The sequence below is a fragment of the Ciconia boyciana genome, chromosome 15 (genome assembly GCF_034638445.1).
Source record: "Ciconia boyciana chromosome 15, ASM3463844v1, whole genome shotgun sequence".
Classification (NCBI taxonomy): Eukaryota; Metazoa; Chordata; class Aves; order Ciconiiformes; family Ciconiidae; genus Ciconia; species Ciconia boyciana.
This window is the reverse complement of record NC_132948.1, coordinates 11,077,872-11,105,864: the sequence shown is the minus strand read 5'-3', so window position 1 is coordinate 11,105,864 and position 27,993 is coordinate 11,077,872. Positions and strand designations below refer to the sequence as shown.

Below are 27,993 nucleotides of genomic sequence, written 5' to 3'. Positions count from 1 at the left end.
TCGTATTGTGGGGCCTTTCAAATGAGATCATGGAAACTCAGCTCCTGCTCACCAATGATTTGAAATAACCTAATCCTATAAAATGCTAAATCACTCTGGCAAAGTTCCTGAAATCCCGTTCCTCTGGATATCAAGGCTGAGTTATGAGGTACCATCGCTTGCCAAAGACGGACCATGCTCTCAGGGCATCTTTTGAAGCCCTCTTGCCCTAGTTCTACCACAGCCTAATTTGTGGCATGTTCCTGAGATGCTTCCAGACAACTCTGAGGTGCAAAGGACAGAAGAATTGCAAGGCTCAATTCATCTTTTGGCAAATACAGTGGAAAAAGCCTGCATGGTCTTTACAAAAATAGGATGCGTTTTCTGGAAACCATGAAGGATTTTTGTCTGGTAGACTCCCAAATTTTGGCCTTGTATTTCAAAAGCATTTTTTGCAATAATGCAACATATAGCCCTACACCACAGGGTAAGATCCCACTCCTTCACAAACACAACTATTCTGCATGAGAGGCTGAAAGCACTTGATTTTTATCTAAGCCCATCAGTCCTGACTTCCTCCACTCCTTGCAAGATGCACTCTGCACTCAGTGCAGAAATCCATAAAGATCCTTTCCTATGGAACAGAAGTGCTGGGTCCCAGCTGCAGGCATAATGCAAGAGTATTTGTGCTTGAAGTAGAAACTGTGTCTTTTTGAAACAAAACACACTGCTGCTTCAACTAACCCTACCAAATCACAGAGTTCTGCCCCAAGGAGAGAATACAAGGGAGAATAAATGCAGATGGCAACAATCAATCTCCTCGCTCCATGAGCTACCACAAAAGTCCTTCGAGATGGCAGCAATAAGGGCAAAGCAAGGCTCCACACAGATCAGAATAGATGTGTGCATATATACTTGTGTATATTTAAAATAAATCTCTTCTTTTTATGCTCTTTGTTCCAACTACATTATCAAAAAGAGGTTTTAAATACAAGCTTATGGGACTACTAAAGAGGTGAATTTATGAATGTATTCCTAAGAAAACACACTCTGAAAAGCTTTAATCTATGAATTGTGACAACCTTGGACAAAATGGATTTTTAATAGAATATAATGTAAACTGCCTGAAACATTGTGATAAGGGATTTTTTTTTTTTAAGTAATGCACAGAAAAGGCATGATGCACTCTGCATGAAAGGAGGAAAGGTCTTAATTTAAAGCATTTTAATGAACACTCAATTTGCGTAGGGAAATGTGAGAAATGGAGATGAAAAACTCATGATAATGATAACACCACAGAGGGGAGAAGGAGAAAGATTAGAAAAGTAAGCAAATTTGAAAAGGCTCCAGCCGATAACACTGGCTAAAAGGAATGCAGACTGGATTACAAACATGTCACCGTCCAAAGCCACTGTTCTCCCTGCCGGCAGTGTCTGTCGGTGGCTCTTATCAGAGTTGCACACTGGGGAAGAAAGAGCAACCGAAGTGCAAAGCAGTGGAGAACAGACCTCTCTCCGAGCTAAGGGCAACAAGGATAGTCAGAGATTTCAGTGAATGCAGCTGTGACTTGCTGGAGCTTCTGACTTTCACCAAACCTCCCGGAGCTGTGCCAGCCCAGCCGGCTTGCAGGGCTGCCAGGGCTTGCCACCCTCTCATAAAGTCCAAGGGGGATTGCAAAACCACAGCAAACTTGGCCATCTCTTCCTCAGAGAGAACTAGCTGGGCGCAGAGGCTCAGTCCTGGCTTACCCACTTCTCTACTACTAGCGTAACGCCGGGCAAGTCAGCAGAACTGAAATTACTTCCAAGAGAGAAAAAACTGTCTCCCCCGAGGTAGATACGGTTCTGTTTACTAATAGCTTCTGCTCTGCAATGAAAGAGATTGATCCTGCACTCTCACTCATACATAAACTGCCTTTAATGAAGCTCCTTGAATTACTAAAAGGAGGAACAGATGAGTCAGGTCTAGTGACAGTTTTGCCACATTGACCTTAACAGAAGCAAGTTCAGGTCTCTGCTCATTTAAATGAAACAGCAGAACCCCCACATAAACACTTAACATTCTTCAAAAGAAACAAGAGGGCCACCATTATGACCAAAAAGGCAAATTAAAGTAAAGATCGAAGTTAAATATTTACTCTAAGCACTACAACATTTGCAAATCTGGAAGCGATCTTTCAGCAGTTTCTATTTGCATACTTTAATTAATCCAAAAATATTAAACTAATCTCACAAAGGAAAGGGTCAAAGTATTAATTAACTTGAGATTCGTTGCTTTTGTGCAATTTAACAGCTCAACACAAAGCAAAAATCAGTTTTAATAAAAACTAAGTTACTGTGACAAGTATAATTTCATGGATTAGTGAAACCACATACAAGGCACTAAGTTTCAGTGTTCTCCCTATTTTTTGCCTAACTTTAAAAACAGTTGTTTCATTTCAACAGAGAAATTCCTCTGTAACACCAAATGATCTTAAGTTTTCCTTTAACCTCAGCATTTCACTTTCAAATTGACGGCTTTCCACCTTGCTCTGAATGGAACAGAGGTCACAGTTGTTTTAGCAAAAAACCTGACTGCAACGTTCAGCAGAGAGCAGACACTGCACAACCACCCAAATCAGCCGCCTGAGCTAATTCAGGTTGAGATTTCACTGCTGGAGCCATCATGTGTCATCGCACAGCTCCAGAGTAAGCGCGATGGTTCCCCTCTGAGCCAGCATCCCTGCTGGCTGAGCTCTCCCTCCACCAAAGGGACTCACTGGCTTCTTTAACAGCTTTTGGAGGAACTGGGAAATCTTGCTGAAAGACAAAGGATTTGGAGACAAAGCATACAGCGCCAAATCCAGCTGCCAGAGCTCTGCTTTATCAGTACAGTAGCCCACGAAACCCCAGCAAAATAATGATGGAAGGTGGCTTGAATTTCCTACATCACAACCTCAGACTTGCAACTTTGACAAATGTACTTAGGAAACAAGATGGGACACCCCCCCCCCTTTTTTTTAATGGGGAGGAAGTCCTGAAACAGCTAATGAACTGAAAGGTTTGCCAGGCATTTCATGCCAGAAAGCTCTATAGCACTTGACTTACCCAGAGACACTGAGCAGGGAATCACCTCCCCTCACTTCACGCGTTTACAATGCAAATGTCTGCGTCCCACTCAGTCGCCTCCGCTCTGCATCTTTACTGGAGAGAAACAGGCACTTTTCGCTTGTTATTCATTAGGCCTGTTTTACACATCCAAGAGGACTCCCACCTTAGCAGTGCCTATTTGTCCCTGTTGCTAAAAAGCAAACCCATGGATAAATAGCTTTCACCTCAACATTGTGTCGTAGGTACCCAGAGCTAGATGGGATTCATTTGTTCCTCAAATACAGCTTCAGAAACTAAACAGAGTAGAAACACTCTTTGCACTCCAAACCTCTGGCAACAATCATCCTAGGTCTAATCAATTACTAGCAACAATTTTTCTCCCTTACAGGAGCTTTCAGAACAAGACGGATGCAAAAGACTCCTCAAATAAAAATTTTGACATAAAGTTTTGTGATTTCCTCATGATGATACAATTTCAAGCTAAATTTATGCACAGTGTACTTTAAGGGTAGAGTAACTGCATGATAATGGAGAGAAATTGCTTGTATTGTAAAATACATAATTCTGACTAACAATGTAAATTTCTCATTACCTTTGATATAGCTTGTGGGAGCATTACCATAACAAACGTACACAGCATTTGTGAGACAGTTCATAGACACTCATAGGTGGTTTGCAGCAATAATGAATAACACTTAATAGCTATTACTTTCATAGCTTTTCAAATAAAGATGACAGCATTGTCTTATATTGCTCTCAATTATTCTTCATATTTCTCTATTTTAATCAATTTCTTTCTGTTGGCTCTTTGGCAACAGGAATTCTCCTGCTGCCCTGAAGGTGCATGAAAAGCAAATGTGAGCCAGGACTAGTGGGCTGCCTCCAGTTTAATTAGATCATCTACTTCCAAAGCTCAGAAGTGAAACAAAAGGAAAAAAGCTCTCATCAGATCACCTATAGCTTTTCCAAGGAGGCTGAGGAGGAAAAAATACTGCTATTAAAAGAGCAATATGACCCATTAAAGAAGCTATTGTATGTGTCTCTCAGCATTTTAGCAAGGGTTAATGCACAAAAGCGCTTGGCGGCTTACCTGTTCTCTGCGTTTGGGTCGTTGTGCACACAAGTGATCGTGGCAGTGGTCCTTGCACTGTCCGTCTCCTCTTGAACTCCCCACTGGTCTGCATCACTGACTCTGATGTCCATGATCTTCACACCTGGGGCTGTCCTAATTCTGTTGGGGAACAACAGGGATTGCTTTAGTTACAGATCTCCTACAAATAAATCCAGAGAGGTAAACAAGGAGGATGAAAGAGGAAATATTCCCTCTTCCATTAGTAATAGACTGATACATTGCAACTGTAAGTCAGTCTGCTTTAAAAATATAAAACAGGTCCAATCATTTGAAAGAGATGAAGTATGAGTTTCATTATGTGCAAAGCCAGTTAATTTTCAGCTTGAACAATGTGGAGAGAATAAGAATGCTTTCTGCTTCAGTGGCACCAGTTTGATACAAATGAAACAGATGTGACTAAGCATAAGTTGATCTAATTTGTTGTGTCTGTCCTGCAGTTTAAGATAGAGAATCAGAGCACTGTGATATAAAATACATCCTCATGCTTGCAAACCTTTGGGAGCAAGGTGCCTTTTAATATTAGAGCGATCTGCATGGAAAAAATGTGTTTCACTGCTCAAAGACCATAATGCAGGAAAGAGAGAGAAGGAATACATTATCCTAGATCCGGGACTAAAGGATGAAAATAATTATGCCATTGTACTGGGATCTATCAAACTGGGCACGTCAAACTCTTGCTGCTGAAAATAATATGATGCTGACATGGAAAACCTTGATTTCCTAGGCATGGCTAAAGTCTGAAAGCAGTTCAGTATTGGTAAATGTCACCATTTTTTGGCTTAAAAAAAAAAAAAGTCCACGCTCCAGTGGGGCTCAGCGTTAGGAACAGATTGCCAAGGAATAGAAAACAAACTGCTTTTAATAGCAGGGACTTCATTTGTGCAGCTTGACTCCTGAAACAAGCCTGGGATTTCGACAGGAGTGCTGCAAATATGCCTGGAGAACAATTAGGCAGAAAGCAACTGCTGTAGCACTACGTTCGCCACTACTGTGACTTAATTAATTAGAAGCAAAGCCAAGAGGGACCTCTTAGTTGTATGGTGGAATGAAACAGCACTGCTGAGACTTGAAGCGTTACTTAACAGTGAATTGTGATGGATTTACCCCAATGCCTCGTGGCCGGTTGGTGCTCATGCTACACTATTAACAATTTCCTTTAAGTTCTATCTGAGTTCATGGGTTTGGATCAAAGTAACTTCAAGACTCAATGGGTGGTCTTTTCCCTCTGAGAAGGAATTAATTCATCCTGCTTTTATGATATCCTTATTTTTGCCTGTAAGGCTTTACTGACTTGATCGCCCAAATTCATGCCTGGCATAACCAATCTGATGAAAAATGTTTCCTGTAAGGAGAGAATTTTACTTGGTATTTTTCTAATTGTGTCCATGTTTCTCCACAGACATTCATATCTCCAAACAACATGCCTCAAAGCTTATGTGCCCCTTTCCTATCATCTCCTCTCCTTTTTTCAGGGGAATAGTGATTTATTCTGTAGTAATTACACTGGACCAAATCATTCCTGCAAGACACCTACATGGCTTCATTTCAGACTGACTTGTAATTTACATGAGATAGAGAATTAGGCCTTCAGCAACGGATTCAATAATTTTTTTCGTCAGACTTAGTCAACAACTCTTGAAAAAAAATCACTATGGCCTGACAAAAAAAAACCAAACCAAGACAAAAAAACCCCACAAAACCACCACTTTTAAAATTTTCTCTTTCCAGCCAAAATTTTAACAAATTTGCCTCCACCACCACCCCCTCAATTTCTCATGTTTTCTTCTTGACAACATGTCTGGAAATCTCTAACCCGACCTTCCATCCAAGTCAAAGCCCTGGTTAATTAAAGGTTAATTGAAGGGCAGGAGATGCTGGGGGGGGAGGGGGGGTAGGACAGCTGGATTTCACCCATGATTTCAGGATTCATCAGCCTTTTTCCATCTGTTAGAAGCTTGTTATGTCCTCCTACACAGCTTTTGCGTTACAGATATCTTCACTCTGCAGCATTTACCTTCTTCTACTCTGATCTGAACCTAGTACATCAGTTTACCCCAACGAGGATGAAAAGCAACATGGCACCATTCCCTGCCACGCCTGAGCAGGCTTTAACCATGCAGGACCCCTGTGCCGCTCCCTTCTTCATGGAAGCTGAAGCTGCTGCTCCTCTTTACCTCCATCAATAGTCCCCACACAGCGTAGGCGTAAGGGTGCAAGAACCTCAAATATCCACATCTATCTACATGCCTGGCTGTTCCAACCTCTCCAGACATGCTGCACCCCAAAACACTGGCATCCCTCTTGGGCCAACCCCTCAGCCATGTCTACCTCCCTCAGCCAGGGAGCTCTGCTGTTTCTTCTCTTGTGTCTGAATACAGCTACAAGATGCTTTTGGCCTGTCTGGACAGCAGATGAGACTCTCCCAATGCCTGTCTTGTTGGCTCACCACTTGGCTTCTCCTTCAGGGCACTGTCGCTTAACAGGAGGCCTTCTGGTTTTTGGCAATGCTGTCTTGTTGACTGTGCCTACAGCTTTCGCTTGCTGCATATCTACCGTCTTGCTGGGTTAGCATCAAGTGAACATCACATACTCTGCTCCCCTGCTACATTTTCCAAAAAAGTCTCAGAACGCTGCATTTTAGGAAAATTTCCAGTCTAATCCCCTGCAATGCATCTGCTCTGGTGGGCTGAGACAAGATGTCATTTTGCATTTTTGGATATCACTAGAGCCAGGAAGGTTGAAAGAAGGAAGAAACTGAATTCAGCTTCTCACTTAGGAAAAGTCAAGAAATTCAAATTAAACCAGCCTACATATGGGAGTTTTGAGCCCACTATTCTTCAGATAAGTGATTCATATCTTTAAATCTGCCCCCAAACTCCACAGGCACAAAAATTATTGTAAGTGTTGGGGACTGAGGCGCTGCAAAATATTAAGAAATTCCTACCAAAGCTGACATTAAGTGGAGGAAGGATGGTGAACGGCTAGTGTGTGAGCCCAGGTGCTGGGTTTATTGCCCTGCTCGGTGCCAGGCTTCAATTATAAGCTTGGGTGGATCATTCAGTTTTCTTGTACCTCCCTTCCCCACATATAAAATACTGGGAAGTGCTGCTCTTCCAACTCCAAGGGAGCTGTAAGGATAAACAGAATTGCTTGAGAAAAATCTGATGTCCTTTAAATTTACCAGCTGACAAAAATTCTACTATCTCTAGGCTTGAAAACACAGAAACGATCTGCTGAAGTATTTCACAGAAGCATGACCCAAGAAGTAACTGTTACCACTAAGATGGCTTAATTCCTTTTTTATAAAGATAATTGTGAAATGAAAAAAAAAAAAGGAGAAAAGGAACAAAACATGAGAGCCAATTGGAAATTTGGCAAAACTGACATTTCATTTCCATTAAATACTTGCTTTCTGAAAAGCAGAATTTTCAGACAGAAAACTGTCCTGTCAAAAAGCACTTGCCCACCTTTAAAACATTACAACCTATGTGGCATTTTGATAACGCAATTAGCAGAGATGTACATGAGACAGAGGAATACTGAATGAGCTCACCAGAAGTTAGCCTGCAACAGGGCCCCCATGTTACAGCCTGTACCCACAGCTGGTATCACAAACAGGGTGATCACTATTTATTCATGATGCTCTCTTCTTTAGGGGTGGAGGAGGTCCAAGAGGAATGTGACATCCTCAAGCACTGCCTTTCGTGACACTTATGCCCATAAGATCTTAAGAGGAGGTAGCGGGAGGAGGAGGGGGGAGGGAGTGTCAAAGCTATTCAGAAGAGGGAATCAATGAAACAACTGCTTCACAAGTGAATTTAGCCCTCTTCTCCCGCTATAAATGCAGAATAGAGAAAGCTGCTTTCAATTTAGACTGCAGAATACATTTGGTATCCCTGGCAGTGTTTTTTTCCCTGAACAGTGTGTCCTCCATTTACTGTGGAATATAAAGATGGAAACATGATAGACTGAATGGAGCAGGCAAGCAGAAGCGTCCCCAGCCTGCCAACTTGGAATGACCAGAAACTATTTTAAAATGCAATCCCAGCCTTAAATATATGCGACCCCATGAATTCGGCCGCTCTAAACCTCTTCTCTCACTTATTACAACATAAGGAAAGGAGAAGGTACAAGTAATCACCAGGGCTGGAAAGTAACTTAGGGGCTGCAAGAGGGATTTAAACAGCTGAGCACTTAGCGGAAGTAGTGCAGGGACTTCCACTGCCTCCCAGTCAATTAACTGCAAAATCTGAAAGGTAAATGCTTGCTTTCAGTACACCCCCAGCAACACTCCCAGCAGCAGTAATTGGGAAGTAAAATCTTGGCAAAAGGAACTTTAAAATAGAAACAGAAGGAAAAGATATTTAGGAAATAAAACAGGAATGTCCTCACAGCAGATGGAAAATGCTCAAAATGATGAGAAAAAAGACTTTTTCAGAGCTTTTTTAGAAATCCTCTTATCTCCCTCCCACCCCATTATGGGGGAAAACATGATCTGAGCTAAATTCACTCTCAATGACGTACTAATAATAACGGTTATGATAATAAATTTCATTTGTAATTTCCAACCATTTCTGTATTCAGCCCTTCAACATGCATTTTTAGCCCAATTAAAAATAAAATCATTACCCTTCCCCTACAGGAAATCCAAGCTGTAGGCCAGTTTAGTTAACTTGCCTAAAATTATACTGTCTCTGCAGAGCCAGAATGAGGGTCGATACATCCTGATTCCCAGGCTTACACTTCTGCTAGACACCCCTACCCATCTTTAAGACCAAACCAGAGCAGAGCTGAGTAATTCCAAGCCCTCACAGAGCATTTTACATATTTGAAGAACTGCACAAACAGCAAGCAATTAGTTCTGAATGAGGTCCCTGGGGAGTTTCTAGTTAAAATACATGTGTTTTAAGATACATTAAGCCAAGCCCTATAAATTAAAATAATCACTGAATTCAGACATAACATCTGGGGATTTTTGGGGTGTCGGTGAGATGGGCAGTGTTTCTGTACAGGAAGGAATAGAAGCATCCCTGTATAGGGAGAGGAAGCAAGTGGAGTTTGCTGGGAGACATAAGGAGAAGAGGGTATGTGATTCACAGTTGTCACATCCAAGGGCATTCCACGGCATTTGGGAGGGAGGCACAGACAGTCAGGAGTTCACTGGTGTGAGTGTATGAAAGCAAAACTGTTTAGGAAGCAGTGTTATAGCAGATGGAGGGCTGAGGTGGGACCAGACCTCCCCCCAAGAGAGGCACCATCCCTCTCTTTTGTGTCTTCCTAAGCTTCCTGGCCAAGATTCTCTGTGGGTAATCCAGAAATATGAGGAAAATGAGGTGACGCAAAGTCACCCAGAAAACACATGGCAGAACCAGGAATTACAGCTAGAGCTGCTAAGGAATATTTTGATATCTTCACCGCAAACCCACCCAGCTCTTCTGCTCCTACTGTAGACCCGCTAATAACAGACAGTGTGTCCTGCAATGCCCATGCAAGACCAGCCTGTGGGCAAACACGCTTTCTGCTGCTGTGGGCTTGCAGTATGTGTGAAATGACAGTGCTCCACCTAGCAGATAATGGTCCTGCACACCCTAATCTCTTATGGAAGTCAGATTTACAACAACTCAGGGGATCAGGCCCTAAATCTTCACAAGCTAAGCAAGTGTTTATCTTCTAAAGTATTTTTCTAAGAACTTTACTTCTTTGTTCTTTTATATTTTAAAAGACTTGTCACAGATTTATGTGCAAACTACTTCCCCATCAACTTCTCCTCAAAATAGCACCACTAGGCCAGCTGTGTTTGTTTCTGCAATTCCATATTAATGTCACAATAAGTAAAGCTATTTAAGTATGTAAAATACACATCAAAATACACAAAGATCCTGCAATAAACCGAGCCTTCTCCAAAAGGTCACAAGTGTAGAAGCACAAATAATATGCTGCTTTATCGCAAAGTAAAACAAGCAGCCTGCAAAGCCCTGTGGAGAGGTGTAGGTAGATGGCAGCCAGATGGCAATGCGGAACAGAGGGCAACTGCAATGCATCAAACAAAAGGAAACCCCAAGAAAAAGGGCTTGAGAAATGGTACCAGCGGGTAAAAAACTCAACATGGCCCTGGTATAAACCCAGTGGCAATAGGTGTGACCAGTGAAACAAGGTGGGAACTCACGGTGGGACAAAAAAAAGCATGTTTGCCCTTGGGGATAAAGAGAGCTCAGTACTTAGAGATGGAAGCAGCAACTTCCAAAGTCAACTGGAGATTTACTTAAGATTTGACCTCCACATTTCATCCATGCTAAAAACTACTCCCATGACTGCCCCTTCATTGCAAGTCCAATGCATAATTGTCCCAAATTTGTTTTCAAAACAAGCCATGGATACGCTGTGCTCTGCCCCTGCTTGGCCCTGTTTCCCCCCGAAATGGCTCCCCACTGCAGGGCCAAAGCTTTCTCAGTCGCCACTCACCCCGTGGAAATGCCCTTCCTGCATCTCGTGACCTCAGCACTCTCTCACCTTTACACCGTATCAGGAAATTTGCCTTTCCCTCCCTCCGGTACACCTCAATTTCTCTCCGTATCTGTCATTTTTATATAACCTTTGTAGCTGTCTTATTTAACCCTGTCAAGCATTTGGGGGTGCAGTTTCTATGAAAGCAGTTATTACTGTCGCATATCAGAATATGTCTATCCAACACATGCTCAAGGAAGAAAGTCAATGCCAAAGCACCGGGTAGGACAAAGCAGACCAAACAGGTACAGTGACCAGCGCAATGCAAGGCAGGAACAAAGCTGTTCAAAAGACATGGTGGCTAACATGAAAAAAGCCCAACAACTCAGAGAACAGAAAACCCTTTGAAATCGTGGAAGGGATCAATGCTAAAGATTTAGAATGATACAATTACCACTCTTCTACTCAAAAAGGTGAAGCTATCAACCTATTTTTTTTTCAGCCAACCAAATGTTTCAAAATATGCTAAGCATCAAGCTCACTAGCATATTGGATTTTGAATAATGCAAAGAGTAAACAGGATTTTAATTTGGATTCTGACAGTAAAGTGCTTTCCATGTGATAAATTAACTATTAGGGAAGACAAATTAACACAACCTACCCTTGAGTATGATGGCTTATGATTTTGAGGAAGCTTTTACCGAAGCATGATCAAAATGAGGCATGATGAAAAATATGAAGTGATGATGGGTGGAGTATTTTATCAAAAATCCTCCCTCCTCCTTTTCATCTCAAACTGTAGGTATAACTTCTTTAAAGAAGTGCAGCAGATTTTCTCAAGAGCCCCCCACTTTTCCTAACAATGTCTAAACATTTTAGGAGAGAGCCTCAGCTGGTCTAAATCACCAGAGATTGATGAATTTTATAGCAATTCTTTAATACTGAAAAGTTAAATTTCACATCTATGAAGCAAGGTCAGAAAAGGAGGTGTTACCCATTATGAATTTTTTTGGAAGGGGAAGGTGTCTCAGAAACATTTTCTAGATATAAGACTATGCTCATAAAATCAGCAGAGTATGTGAATGTCTTCAAAGCAGTCTAACATTATGTTGTATTTCCATATCCAATGGAAAATTCCCATTTTTTGCCGATTTTTTTTAAGAGAAAGAAGACATTTTAAGATTTCATCTTCATATTTCAGCAGAAACTCAATTTTTCAATCTGCTCTCTCTCTCTCTCTCTCAGGTAAGCAAATAGAGCTTAAAAAAACAGCAGAAAGACATCCTAATTGGCTTGAAATTAAAGCTATTAATTTTATTCTTATTTATTCCTGTCACAAACCAGACCTATTTATATGGGTTTCTAACACTGCTATGGAAACCTGAGAGGTTCTGAAGTCTTTATGTAATATGAGATCAAAACACCATCTTCCACAGCGAACACTGTTTTCTTTGAAATATGTCAACAGTGGAATTTTGTCCCTCTGGGAGAAAAAGGGTTGCCAGGCACTGGGACAGGAGACACTGGGTCCAATTCTATTGACTCGAGGCAGTTTATTAACCATTTAACTGTCTGGGCCACTTCAAAATGGGAATAAGGATGTTTACTCACCTATGCTCGGAAATTCATCGAAGGAGAAAAAAATTACTATTTCTACGGAAACACTGTGCATTTGTATACTTAAACATTGTGCAGATACTGTATTTCAATATATTTCTGTAAATTCCCAGTACGTACTTAAAACTGCAGGTCAGAGAGTTCTGTAGCAATTGGCATTTTCTTAATAAAACTAAAAACCAAAATTTATTTGAGTCCACCTGAAAACATTGTTGTGCCTTTGACATACAAATTACTTTAATCATAGTATAAGCAAATGTGGCCCTAGATTGTGCTGAAAGCTTAAATTCCAGCAAACTCTTCATCCCAGGAGAACAGGTCTGCTGTTCGGGTTGCTGACTCCGGCATCCCACTAGCATGGCTCCAGCAACTCCTGTTACACCAGCATGGGGAAGCAGATCAGGTCCTCTGTCCTTTGCCTGCCTGGAGGGCAGGAAACACTGCCCATAATTTGCAAATAAATACACAATTCCTAACTCTCGCTTGACACTTTACACTTGCAAAGTATCCAATAAACATGAACTAACCATTATTACTATTGATCAAAAGGAGACAGCAGGTCTTTTTCCAACTCTAAATGATCCTCTTGCTACCAAACAACTCATAACATCCCTTTCTTATTAGGATGCACAGCCAGCTCACACCTCTGCCACCCCTGAAAGAGGAGAGATACTGTCCTTTATTCCACTGCCTCTGTTCAGTTAGCTGAGTTATGATGTCTTGATCATTATTCAAAGAGCTCAAGAGTGCCTGCTGTCATGCGCCCTTAGACATCTCCAAGAATTGAAGTATGTGCCCTCTTTTCTCCAACACAACAATCTGTGGTGTACCTTCTCTGTAGAGAGAAGAGGTAAAATGCTGGAGTGGTTTTCTGTAACACATGTCTACAGAACAAAAATCAAAGCCCGCTCAGTTTCTTCAACCTTTCTCTGAAAGATCTAAAACACTCAGACTATGTCCTTTGCTTTGAAACCAATGCAATGCTATAATAGATGAAACTCTTCCTTAGAGCCTAGAAGTACAAGAGAAAATGCATTACCAAGTCTGAAGGTGTCCAAAGTATTTGAACTTGGAATTCATTGCAATCATGCAGAAACACAGCTTTGAAAACTATAATGAAAAAATCAAAGTAAGTCAGAGGTTTCCTCCTGCAAAGACAAAAGATACTTACAGGTTTCCTTTTATTGAAAGCCTCCTTTCAGAAATCAGCACTGCAAAAATGTTTGCAGCCTGAATAGAGTTCAGGCCTCCTGGGAGACAAAGAATTTTTATAAAGGGGTCATTTTTCTACCTCTACAAGTGAAAAAAAGCCCTGAAGGTCATGGTTTCTGGAAGCACCTAAACAACAACAAAGTAAAAACTTTCCATTCCTCTCGCTGCAAAACTAGATAATGAGCTCCATAGCATTGTCTTGGTCAACACTGGATGGGGGTTTACAGCATTTAAAATAGTCCATCACTGTTGCTTACCACATTGGAGACTCATACATTTCCTGTAAGGAAAAAGTTTATTAAATACAATTCAGACTCGTACAATTAATTGTCTTTTACCAGACATCAATGTATATGACTTAGGATCAGAAAAACTTTCCTGGCTTGCTGCTGAGTACTACAGCCAACCCTGGAGTTTGTTGTATTCGTCGGACTGTTTGTGGCACAATCCCTCAGCCCAGGGCAGCTTGTGACTGCAAATCCCCCGACTGGCAGACGCCCAGAAGAGGCCAGTGGGAGCCAGTCTGTGGCTGGTCTTGAGACAGCGTGCATAGTCTGGCCCAAAAAAGCACATAACACAGGCAGTCTGCATGCACTGAATGAGGTCTCACCTTGACTTTCACATAGCTAATATACTTTTTTCAATGGTTTAAAAAGTACAAGGGAAAAGACCAGCAGTGAGGTTGATGAGCCAACAACACGTTGACATGTCTCCTCCTCTTAGGAGATGAGGCTAAAAGCAAGAGGACACTCAGTAACAGTCATCTTTACCTGAAAGATTGCTTAAAACTGCACCAGTGAAAAAATAAACAAAAAAAGAACATTAAAAAGAGCAGATTTTTGAAACATGTATACACCTCTAACTTCTTCTGAAACCAGTCCCAACCCTTGGCACATCCAACAATTGCTTAACAGTATGAAGTGCTCTTTAAGGGATCTACCACACATTTTTCCACACTTGCTCAGTACTCTGCATAAAAAAGCAGCACAGAAAGGGTTGTTATTAGGAACTCCACCTAGGCTGTAGCAAGGAGACATTGACCTGAGCACAAGGGACGGAGTTAGAGGGAAGAGGAAAAAAAGCACAGCAATGAAAATCCTCCCAGAATTAAAAAGGCCACAAGAACTTTGCCTGAACTAGTAGTTGTTGTTTTTATTGGATTATTTTATGGGGTTTTATGTTGTTTAATCGAAGAAAGAAAATGGATGTCATAAAATATGCAGAGCTAACTGGGGCTGCAGAGTACATTGCTGAATATTGCTAGTAATGCCATTTCCCCTTCACTGTCAAAAAATAAAAATATCGTTCTTTATATCCCTGTCACATGGAACAGCGGTCCTCTCACGCTTGCCCATCAATCATCTTGGAGTGCACCTTTACCTTGAGCAGTATGTGCTAGGACGGTGAATAAGGAAAGCTCAGGAAATAATCTCCCTTTCCACAAGATAGAATTCAATTTCCAGTATAGCTCAGACCAGTACTTTTCTTGAAAAGGTGGCACCATATATTACAGCAAAAAAGCATTTTTCTGCTGCTAGTGAAAACGTTAGTGAGCATTATGATTATGTGGTTTGTACTCCAGGCACCAATGACCACTAATAATGTGCGAATTCTGATGAGAACCAGCCCTCCAGCTGGGATAAAACATCAAAGACTTTTTTCCCCCTGTTTTTTTTTTCCATTCTGCTTTCTTTACTATCAGATTTTTTTTCTAGCTGCAGACAACAACTTTCCAAGATTCTCCTAGAGAGTAAGCACTTCACAATAAAACTATCGGGCTCTGGTGCTCAGGTAGCCCTAGCTAGCCCTTTGGCCACTGTCCCAACAGGCTTTCATCTTTGACAGCCCCAGTTTGGTTTCTTCAAGTGGTGCTTCTCAGAAGCTTTTTGAAGACTCTCTGCAGGTAGATTGAGCTTTCACCAATGACTCTTTGAATCCCCCTTTGGATCTCAGCAGATTTGGCAAGGATTTTGCAAGTTGCAAGCTTTGTCTCTTCTCCGAGCACAGCTGACAAAGGCTGTGCAGCAGAGGCTGGCTGGGTCCATAATCTACTGCAATAAAGTCCAGAGAAAGCCCTACAAACGGATGGTGCTGAAGCACTGGCTCACTGCATTTGCCTGCAATATTTCTACCTGTGAAGACAAGGAGATAGTTTTTTCCCCTCTAGACATCCTGAAGATCCAAGTCCCAGCTTTTGCTCTGCAGATCTGGCCGAAATATCATTCTGCGAGCTGGTGCGGGACAGACAGACCCCAGCAGCCCCAGAGTCTGAGATGGGCAAAGAGGTCAGGAGGATTCAGCCCTCCAAAGTCTGTTGCTCACAGTGCTGCTGCAGCTTAGAAAGCTTATCCAGCCTTACAAAGCTGTCAGGAAAATTTACCAGCCACCGCACAAAAATTGCTTGCCGTTTACCACAGTGATTGATGGTAATGCAAGAAACTAATGGCATTTTACTTGCCTGTCAAAAGAAATTACTCACCCTGGGCCAGCAGGATTGGGGAAGGATTCTTTAATCCTTGCGGCGATTTTTAAATTAAACTCTAGTGTTTGCAGGGCTGAAGACCAGTCAGACAGCAGCCTGCTTCAGGATGGATTCAAACATGATATAGCACATGGGCAGATAGGTCTGGCAGAGCAATAAAACAGAGTGAAAGACAGCTGCACACTGTGCTTCTGAATTATATTTTTTTTAAAGTTTACAGATTTCAGGGGGCCAAATCCATTTCCAGATCATTAATCTCTAACAAAGACATAGGTCCTGGCACTGTGCATGTAACAAAAAGTTGGGGAAACAACAGGACAAAAAGGCCATAATCAAAAATTGGAGGCAACTGATCTAAGTAGTACAGAAAGGTGCTCTCATTTGGTCTATACATGCAGAAGAGTGTATCAGTATAGGGGGTCAATTCACTTCCTAAATCAGTGGAGTTGATAGGATCATTCCCTCTGTGGCTTTCCCTTTCCTTCCTAACACCAGTACTAAACCTTCCTTTATCCTTTAGCATTTTTCCTTTATCATTGCAACTGGCCTGTTTGCCACCAGGACTACTCTGTTCTGGTTTTACCTGCAGTACTGGCATTCCCCCGTATGGATGGCAGATCCTGCATCACGGTTCAGTCACAACATCCTTGTTAAATGAGTGACTTCAACAGTTTTGGGGGCAGACAACATTCATTCATTAGCTGGCAGGACAAGGGTGAAGGACTAAAAAAGGTCCTTCACCAGGAGCTGATTCTTACAAGCAGTAGCACAGCAGGCTCCAACACCTAGCACTGCCCCGGGGAATTTCAGTAAGACAAATAGCAAGGGACATCCCACAGCGCTTTTGAGGATAGGAATGAGCTACTCACAGTTTTGATTTTGGTTAGCCTCTGTTTTCTTGGCCAGCCTTTATGATCCAAGCTCCTATACATTCTCAGAAAACAGATGAAAAATCATGTCTGCAAAACGTCACGAACAAAAAAGGGGGAGAAGAAACAATTCAAGTTTCATGAAGGCTACGCATGCCTAGGTGCTAGCTACTAAAAAGTCGCTTAAACTTTCAGCATTTCAAAGCATACACTGTGTTTGCAATAACAGACACTCTAAAAACAGGCTTTCCCGCTAAGGGAGTTGGGGGGCACTGAATCAACTACCTATAAAAATGGCTACGATCCTTTATAACATATTCAGTGGTTTTCAGTCAAAAATACTCACAGTGAGATACTGTATCCCACTGAGCATTAAGCACTTCCCATTCCTGTTCTGCTTTTTCAATTCTAACTAGTCCCTAACCCTGTTAGTCATGAATTTGCGATTAATGAGCCTTGTTCAGAGGATGTGAATACTGAAATTGTTCTGATATACAGGCTCTAACCACAGAAAGATGATCTAATTCAGCAAGGGAATCTGCTGTGCTTAGGGGGGATTCCAAACCTTCAATAAAGGAAATCAGCTGTTAAGTCATTTTAACAAGGGGCAGCATGCTGTGCTCTCGGCTCCGAGGTGCCACGCAATGGTCTCACAGCTTGGCATCTGGGGACAAAATCATCTTCATGCATTAGAGATGCTTAACATCTGCTTGTAAATCTGGGGGCGGTCAAAAAACGGCTGTGACTGAAATGAGGATGGTGCAAGCATGGTTTTCCACCAGAATTCTTAACTATGAGAAACACACACACGTACACACCCGCACACACACTCTTTTGATCTAACAGAGCAAAGGACCAATAACCCAGGGCTAAACTAATTATGACTAGTTATGCTTGAGCAGGGAAACAGCAGCCACTCCTCTCCTGCTTCAAGGGGACAAGTAAAACAAGCGCCTTCGTGGCTCTTCTTCCCTGAGCCTGGAAGGGAAGGACTGTCCCTTGGGAGTCTTCCTCTCCCAGGGTATCCAGAGGAGCAGACACCTCCTCAGCTGGGGACATGGGGACAGGCAGAACAGCTCTGTACTCCAGGCTTGATAGCAGGGCTAGTAAAAGTCCTGTATGCAGTCTCATCAGCCCAGCCTTCTTGTTGACTCTAATAGAAAATGTATTTCCCAGGCCAAGAAAATTCTGATAAAACAGTGAAAAACAAAATGAGTATTTTTCATTAAATAAGATCACTCATCACGTGCCCATCAATACTCAGAAATAATTCAGGAGGGAGAAGGGGAGCTTAATTATATTTGAAATGGTTTATAAAATGCACCAAGATGGAATAAACGTTCCTTGTTCTGCTACAGCAGTCGCTTTCAGACATATTTCAGGAGGCTAATCCTGGAGACCAGGAGATTAATTCCTGGAGACAAGCCCTTATTCCCCTCCAGCTCCTCCCCAGCTCTTCAGAGAAAATGACCTGGTCTGATCTTAACACATCTTGAAGAAGGCAGAAAGATTAATTATGCTCCTCCCTATCTCGTCTTCATGGCACATCTGAGCAGCTTCTACAGTTGCGAAACCTTTATTTCCAGGGTCCTTTTGATTGTACTGCTGAGATCTTTTGAGGATCTTTGAGGTCCTTTGACTGTACCACAAAGACTCATTAAACCTAAGGGGAAGTCCCATTCACTGAGACTTAGTATGGAAAAGAGGTGTGGGAGGGAGCTTAAAGTTATCTTGTACTTAAGTTAAAGAGACAGCTGAGAAGATTTATTCATAAATCAAACTCTCCACCCTCGAAGAGTCACCTATGCTTGTGGTGCCTTGCACACAGGAGATGCTATTGGGACTAAAGGACTGAGAAACGCAGCCTGCTCCAACGACTGGGTGACTCTGCTTGTTCCTACAGAAGAACCAAGGGATGAAGAAAGGAAAGCAAAGCAACCTGCCTTATATTTTTGTAGACATAATTTTGCACCTACAAATTGCGATTGTTTTCCAATTGCAACACTAACATCAAGTTAGAGCTCAGCTCTCAGACCAGTCTCCTGCAAAGGTGGTGTTCGTCGATGCCTGCATGCCTGTGATTGCAATTATTTCCTCCAGCAATTACTGTCACTATATCTGACCTTATCCTAGAGTCAAGCACCAAGGCATTAAAGTGACAATGTCTTCTGCGGAAGTAATTGCTGATACAAAACCTTATTCTCAATTACTAACGTCAATAGCTTGTGGATATTAAAAGCGAAGCCAGTATATTACTGGGGCTGAGACTGCTTTCTAATCTGATAGTAAGGCTATAAATTATCTGATTTGCTGATGAAGAGCTCAAATTACAAAGGCACCATTCAAAAAAACCCACTAAATATATGGATGACTTCCTTTGATTTTAAGTGGCATTGAGAAAGTGCTCCGTTCTTTCCTGGTGGTGTTGCCTTCCTGACTTGAATCTTCACTGTCAAGCTATCATCCTCAATTAACTTCAGGCACAACTATTTGCAGGTATAACACTCTGCCTGCCAGCACAGCAGTAGGCTTCAAAAAGTGGGCCTTCAAGCTACAGTCCAACGCTCATCTATCAGAAATACCAATATTATCCCTCTTTTTTACTTTTTAGAATTGTGAAACCTCAGCAGCACCATTACAATCAAGGTTGTACTTAAGCCTGGGAACATTTTATCTTAAAGGGAAAACCCTTTCTTTACAGAACATTCCTGCAGTTAAGATCTCTCTGCAGTTTTATATGAAATTAAGTAGCTAATGTCATACACGTGGTGCTGCAAAGACTAAATCATGATATTAAGGGAAGTCAGGGTTCAATTTCCCTGCGTGCAGCAGGTGAGATATATGCATTGGGAAAGGCTAGATTTGGAGAATGTAATAAACAGTCACAGGTGAATATAAAATATAAATGCAAACTGCACTTCTTTATATTTATTACATCTTTTACATCTAAATCAGGCAGATTTCATTCCACAGATTGAGACTGATCTAAAGTAATTTAGTGGGAGGCTGGTAGTTGAAACACATAATCACATTTCTAGAACAATGTAATTACATTGAATTTAATGTGATTTCCTGCCACTGGTTTAAAAGTGCAGCCTCCTCCACATTCTCGATTTACGCCGAACATGACACTTGATGTAAGATTACTTTTACGTAGCCAGGTAAAGCATTGCATAAGGGGAGAAAGTATGCTACGACTCCTTGAATTCCCCGAGACCATCATAGAAAGATGTTGGTTATGAAGTACCAGTAAGTTCAAATCTTAAATTTCTAGAAAGATGCTGTCTCAGCAGATGACCATTGATTTTAGATTTCATTTTCATTAAATATCTCACAAGGAACAATTTTGCTGACCTTAAGAACTTGTGCACAAGTCAGTTCTGCTCTATGGGGCAAAGAAATTTGAAGGGAAATCTACTCTTAGCAGAAGAGTTTTCAGGTTTTTGTATGTTGTACATGCTTCTGAGAGTGCTATATGAAAGAATATTTATAAAGAACAGGCTAATAAGTGGGCACGGCAGTCCATACCCATTAAGAATAGCTAGAAAATACTGGGGAAAAAAGTAGTTGCAATCTGAATGCAGACCAAGAATCTGAATCTTAAAACAAACACAAGAACAAAGGGCTAGAATTTTATTCAAAGTTAGGAAGAAAACAGCACAGACATTGATATTCATTTAACTCCTACAAATCAGTTAAAATCTGATCTAGAGAGAGAAAGCGTGCAAGCCAATACATTGGGAGAGCCCGTGCTGCCAGCCCAAGCATACTACATAAACAGAGGAGTTACTCTTAAAAAAACTACCACAAAGCTTGTAGCTGATCAGATTAAATCCTGCAAGCCCACCTAGTATGAAACAATTCAAGTAATCCCTTTGCAGAATTTCAAATGGCAACCAAAGTTTTAAAACTTGAGGCATATTTACAATCAATTTGCAAACAGAAAGAAAAATTATTAAATTGATCAAAAATACTGCTGGCAGTTCATTTAGCTTTCTACAGAATGTTTCAACATTTATATTCCTTCAATGGCATAAATAAGTATTGAAATATAATGGATAATGAAGCAGATGCTAAAAGACAATAAAAGTGCATAGGTTTGTTTTTTTTTTTCCAGCAGACCAATATAAACTTGAACGAAATAGAAGTTTAAAAGCAGGTTTTAAAGCTGGGGGACTTTTATGAAAAGTAAACGAACAGTAGATTTAAAACAGTATAATTATCGATGAATCACAACGCTATGGAAATGGCCTTGGAGAGCTCCAAATGCATTATACACTGCGGAGGAGGAGGGCGAACAAGGGAGAAAAGAGCCCCTAAAAGGATCCAATGCTGCAGCCCTCGCTCAGATAAACCATCCTGCATTTATGCAGCAAAGTGGGCTGCATTTAGGTTATAAAGCCAAATGCTGAGATTCTTCCTTCCGTGGAAGTTTTCTTTAGCATGAACAAAACTGTGGAAAAAATCTCAGGATGTGCCCATTTGCAACAAGCCAAGGAGGAGACCTCAGTGCCTTCGAGCTGCTTTTCAACACTGTCGATGTCGAGCATTGCTGAGCAAAGCAATGTGTTGCAAAAGGCTCACACAGCCAGGCGACGCTACGCCAAAGTAGCAGCAATGAATGCAAACGTGTTACAAAAAACAAAGAATGGAAAAGCTTTGTCTGGGAAACGACAGCATGTATGGCTCAGCAGCCAGAAGACCTCAGCGCATGGAGAGGATAATGGATTTGTCACCTCCCCGCCAGGAAAGGACTTGAAGAGGGTTGAAGAGAGGCAGCGTTTCAGCTCCGTGCCCACCCTGCAACCCCAGTGCACAGTCCCGCGGCGCACAGCAAGGAAAGCAGCGCGAGCTCAGCCGCAACATCCGCCTGCCACAGCCGACTCCGATACACTCAACCCTACCGCACGTCCCACACACGCTACATCTCAGTTCTTTTTTCCTGAGCTGGACAAGCTTCCCAACAGCCTCAGCATTTCCAGATTTCAAATCCTTAGTAGGGTTTCTTCAGAGAGCGAATACATTTGCAGAAATTAATTTTAGGTTGCAGCTTCTTGAAAGGTACCCATTTCTACATCAGGCAGATTAGCGGCAGAGCCTGCCAGAAGTTAAGGTCTTAATCAAAACCAAAAATGTACTAAGCAGATTTTCCCTTTTGTTTACTGAAAAGCCTACTTTCTTCAAGGTGACTCAAGACAAGAGGCGGTTTGCTTAAACAATAAGAGATTTGCTGGATGCCAGAAGGCCTCCTTTTCATCCCTGATCACCTTCTACAGCTCAGGAAGAGAATTTTGCAAAGAGTACATGGAAATACGACAGGGGATTCAGGACCTTTCTTAGGTTAAATCATTCAGCTGCAAACCAGGACAGAAACACTGCGATTCAAACTTGGACAAAAATGGTTAGAAACGAGAAACAATTTGGCTATGGCAGGATTACCACTACATTAGCCAGGAGGTCAACCCGTCTATTCAGGATTCATTATGCAGCAAAAAGACTGTGAAAATCTCTGCTCACCCAATCACCACTACAACAGTTACATATTCAGATTTCTTTCTGGAATAAGTGCAAATTTGCTTTGATTGACTGACATTTCATCACTTAATACATTCATTGCATGTCAAGGGAAAACTTGACTGAATTCACAATGCTGTGCTGATTGAGTTCCTAATAGGAACAGTTGTCAGAAGGACTTGTAAGGATAACTTTCAAAATCACATTTGCTAGTTGGCAGAGGACTTTCTGCACCAAAGAGCCTCTCCACCTACATGCAGGACTTTCTGGGACACAGAGATGGACAGCCCCTCTCTTCCCAGTTGCCACAAGCCCGTGACATGGCAGCTGGCTGCAGCCACCTTGATGGCTGCACAATACTTTTCTCCAAAGTCCTACATTTGAGACATACAGTTGTGGAGTCAGAAAAAGCTTTGCTGGAGACTCATGAACAAGCTGTGGAAGAGAATGTAAAGACCAAGTGAGAGGCAAAGCTCTCCTTCACCCTTTCCACCCAAAAAGTCCCCAGAGTACAAACTACCCAACCACAGAGCTTAAGGGTGAACAGAGGACACAAGGAGGTAGCACAGCTGGAGGTCAGTGTCTACCCTAGCTGAAAATGGGGAAAGATGGCAAGGAAAAACAGCACAAGAAGAAACCCAAGTCACATTTGAGCCTTTGGCCAGTGCCCCCACCTCGGGGCTTGCTGCCTGCCATGCAATGAGCAGCTCCCTGCCGATCTCAACTGCTGCCTACAAATGGAAAAAATCTAGAGAGTTTTCCTGTGCTCCTGATCCCTCCTCTGAAATTTTCACATTTGTTTAGAAAGGTCTTCAAGATGCAGTTTTCAAATGAACCTAAGCATTTCCAAATTCCTTTCCTTCTCCACAGAGACCTGTAAGGCCCTGAAATGACCTACCTTCAGCATTCATGGCATGGGTAAACAGGATCCCTGGCTGCCTTCCCCCTGTTTTAATTGGACAAAGAGGGGGAAAAAAAGCAGTGCTCTTCAGTACTTAAAACCAACCAGTTTCAAATAAATATTTAAAGTTGTCTTGATTGTTAGATAAGCAGGTTCTGCAAAGCAATTGCAAACGTTGCAATTGTTTTGCCATACGGTCGCCAGCAGCTGGAAGCTCCGAGATGCCCATTTCAATCAGAAATTTCCATTTCAAATGCATTTGGCAGTTTGTTCATGGTGAGAAGTGCTTCTCAACACAGGAGCTTTCAGAAGACTGCAAGGAGTAAAGCACAGGTGGCTCTTCTCAAAGCCTGGGTCGAAGCACAGCTTTCTGTAAACACTCCTTTTTATAAGTAAGTAAATAAATAAATAAGAAAAGGTGCTGTGCCATACCTTCTGCACTGCTATTAGGCAGCCAAGAGGCTCCTGCTAGACCAGACAAAGCCTTCAGTCAGTCCCACAGAATATTCACAAGACAAATGAAAAGAACAGTGGGAGGAATTGGCTTAAAAGTGCATTCATTGTACTTTCCTTTTCTTTAAATGTAATAATATGTAACAGCTCCTTGTGGTGTTGAATGGACAATATTATTAACTCTTCTTTCACTCCAGCACTTCAACCATTTATACTTACATTCTTCCACCTAATCACTACCTAGATGTTGTTAAAATCCATCATGTACTATGGGCCAAATCTTGAGGTCCCCACTCAAACCCTCCCTTAAATAAGTTCTTAGTAGGATTTTTGCATGATTAAGCATCACAGATTTTTTTTCCTAACTGATATCTGAATAAAGAACACAAGAATTTGCCCTGATCATTACCATAACGCTTTCATGTTTGCCACTCAAAAGCCTAAAAATATGGCATAGAAGCTCTGTGGGGAATTAATGCAAAGAGTCTGCATTTGTACCAGCTACCAATCGCTGAAAGAAAGAAAAAGGATATTTGAAATAAACCTGGAGGATGCATTAGCAGAAGCACTCCTGAGCAACTTGCCATTTAAAGCACGCATGGGACAAATTCATCTCGAGAGTCACTTCAAAGGGAATGGTCCATAATCAAAATTAATCACAATTAATTTGGCCCTAGGTTTCTGCCACTGAGAGGCAGGCTCCCGCAGTCAGAGCTGCGGGCAGCGGATGGCAGGAATCACATCCACAGCATCCACCTCTGCTGATATTGCCAATTCTTCTGCTATGCTGATGCCATCGTAAAATGCTGCAACAGGATTCAGGCCAAATTTGCTTATCGGCTCTGAACCATGAGGCCAGCCAGCAATATGTGCTGAATGGCGCTCTTTTTGAGGATGTCATCTTTCTATTTATATTACCTAATTCTTCTCCCCCAACCCCCTGTGGCAAACCAACAGTTGAAATCATACAGTATAAGCTAATAGGGTTATATAAGTGTCCATTTGCTGTACATATGCTCTCCCCCCTAAGGCAAGCGATCACCACGACTCTGTAGCAAGAGAGGTACACCTTCCATTTTTGATGTCTAAGCACATCAGAGTTTTGGAGGTGCTTCGGAGAGTGTCTCTACCACTGTTGGAGGAGGACGTGTGGGTAGCTGAGTGAGAAGCAGGCAGCAGAAAACTGCCATGGAGGCAGAATCAAACCCTAACGAGAGGTGCTTCTGGGCCAGACATCTGCCCCTCGTCTCCCCCATGAAACACAGCTACACTAAAACAAGACAGAGGATGCCAGCTCCACATGTGGCACCCCTCAAGCTTTTTGCCCAGGCTTAATTCCTTGCTCTGCCTGCACAAAAGCAAAAAATTTCGTTGATATGGAAAGAGCCGGCTTCCCCATCTCTTGATGCTTCTCAGTCTCCACCACCCAAGATTTCTGTTTTCAAGCTAATTCTGCTTCTCTGTCCTCTTCTGGTTTTCCCAGCACCACCCTCCAACTCCATTTTTGCAACACAAAGGCAAAATAATTTACATAAACAACTAAGCTGTTTCAAAGTAAACTGGGTATATGGACATGGATACTTCCTTTGTTTCAAATATGTTTGCCTTGCATACTTACACTTAAAATAAACAAGACTAATCCCTGTAATCTATGAATTCCTATACCCTTCACCCCAAGGTATGTAAAAATGGCATAAGCCCTATAACATGATGGACTTTTGGCACCAAATTTCTTGCTCTCTGGAATCATCCAGGGTTTAAAAGCTCAGAAAACTGTCTAGGAAATCTAAAAGCATATGACATGAAGTTTAAAGTATACATTTTACTTATGCATATTCACATTTTTTTGTTTGCTATGTTCTACCATTAAACTGCTCTCAAATTCAGAAGGACCCATTTCTGGACAGAGTTTGAACCTTTCTCCAGAACAGTACGAATACACAATCCAGTAGAGGTGGGGGCTTTGCTCTTTTACACATATACCTACTGCATATGCATAGCTTCTTATTTTACCCACTTCGTAAGATTGCTGCTGCTCCCTCTTTGGCAGTTTGGAGGGCACAGATGCTCTGAGCTCTCGGGGACACTCGCACGGACAGCAGTGCCACTTCCCAAACTGGCTACTCCCTTTGGTTTTCTGGCCAAATTCATTAATCAGGCCTGATCTGGGGAGTCCGCATGTGCACGTACTGTAAAATCCCCTTACAGAGCACTGTTTTCCACCGAAATGAACCTCTGCCAAGCGCCCCCATGGCACGCCAGCCACAGAAAGCAGACAGCACAAGCTAATGGGGCCCCGCACGAGCCCATTTGCCACACATATGCTATGTATACCCTCAGGAGCAGGTCCCTGCTTCACCGTGTGACTGAAGGGAAGGGACAGCTTCCCAGCTTCCCATAGTCCCTGTGCTGCATGCACAAGTAGAATTGCTTTCAAGTGCCTTTGCACTGCAGCGTTGCACTTCTGTCCGTTCGCCTCCCCGGCAGACTCAGCAGCCTTCTCAGAGAATTTCTTTTCTCTGCTTGCTTCCTCCCAGCAGTCACATCAAACAGACATGTATTACCTGGCTTGGAAACTGCTGCTTTTATCCTCCAGGTGAAGAACTGAAGTAGTTAGCGTGCATATATTTCTGAATGGTCTTCAGTGAGAAAATTCGATGTTCCTATTCCAGGGAATAAAATAATTACTTGCTTTTCAAACGTCCTGTTTTTCAAGCTGATAAAAGCTGCTGTTACAAGTGATAGACAATTTCTAGACCTAAACAGACCTCCCAGTTCTCAGCTATACTTTGCAGTGGTTTTGAACATTGTTTGTGCCACCATTTCTCTCGCTGATCTGTCACAGATGACATCGTCTTCAGCACAGTCTGTAGCCAGCTCCAGCTCCCCAGCAAACAGAAGCCCCCAATTTGGGGTGTAACACTGTACTTCTCTTCCTTCTCCCACTGCAAGCAAAGCCAGTTCGTCTGACTCCGGTATTTCTCAAGCAGTAGAATACCAGCTTCAATGCAGCTACATCCTATTAATGCTGATATATGCAAGACATTTTAAAAGGTCTGGGGAAGACAGATTTCACTTTGTTGATATAAATTTAGACACCAGAAACTATAAAGAGGAGGGAATCCAATAAACTATCATTTATCTTTCTTCATTTGAATAGAGTTCGCCAATGTATAGCACTATGGTTTTACCCACATGCCAAACTCTGCAAATTCAGTTCCTCTAGGTGTTCAGTCACGTGAGGACAAAATTGATTCACACTGTCCCTTCCCCCATATTGAATGTGTATCCTGGGAGGGGAATCTTCCCAGGACATAGTAGTATCACTACAAAAACACTCCAAGTTTTTTAATCTAAGTTAATGCGACATATACCCAAGATACATGAAATTCAGCAACAGCAACTGGAAATGTTGGATTCTTTTCTGGAGAGCACTTACTGCCTCCTGCCAGCAGACAGTCTTTACTGAGCTCAATGAAAATGGTACGCGTCTGTGTCAGGCTCCAACATCGCAGAAAAAGAATGAGCCATCACAGCATATGAGGAATATGTCATTTTTTCCATCTTTTCTTGGATGGTGAAACAGAAGCACAAGGAAAGCAAGCAAATCACTCAAGGACACACCAAGAATAGCACCAAAATCCCCAACCATAGGACACGCTACATACTTGTAGTAACAAAAATATATCTGTCATTGCATGTCACACAAGCTCATTCAAACTAAAAATTTATCACTTGCTTCAGACTCCAGCCAGGTGATGGCAAATATACCATGGAGCTGTCAACAATCTGCTAATCTTGGCTGTGAAGTGTAGGAATACAAGAAGCTTAAAAATACACTGGTCCTTCAGAACCCATAAATTTTGTTGGCTCTTTCTCACATACCACTGGGTAATAGGTCTACTCCAGCTATTTCACTCTCACCTCCTTGCAGTTAAAGAGTTTCATTTTGCATGTCTATTTAGAGAATGACAATCGGACATAAGAGGTAGCAGAAGTCACCCATGGATATACAGACAAAGAAACAAAGACCCTCTCTGGCTCCTTGACTGAGAAGAATTACCACTGGCAGATCTAACTGGAAAGTCTGTACAGAAATCCCAGGACACACACAACTGGGTTTTCAGAGCCTCCAAAGAAACAGCTGGAATAATATCTCTGTCATCTGCAAACCTGGTCTGCTCTGAGCAGAGAAGAAAGCAAAGAGAAGCAAACGAAGACCTCTCCTCCTCCTCCTGAAACCAAACCATTTAGATAAAAATTTAAACCAGGGAGGATCTTTAATTATAAACACAGTAGAA

The 27,993-nt window shown here is 42.0% G+C and overlaps 1 protein-coding gene across 1 annotated transcript in view; it reads right to left on the bottom strand.

Annotated features, from left to right (window-relative positions):
* TMEM132B (transmembrane protein 132B) overlaps positions 1-27,993 on the bottom strand; it is a 259,133-nt gene that overhangs the window by 144,208 nt on the left and 86,932 nt on the right. The window contains exon 3 of the mRNA XM_072879941.1: positions 4,159-4,299. Coding sequence (XP_072736042.1) covers positions 4,159-4,299 — 141 coding nt within the window. The remainder of the gene's footprint in view (positions 1-4,158; positions 4,300-27,993) is intronic.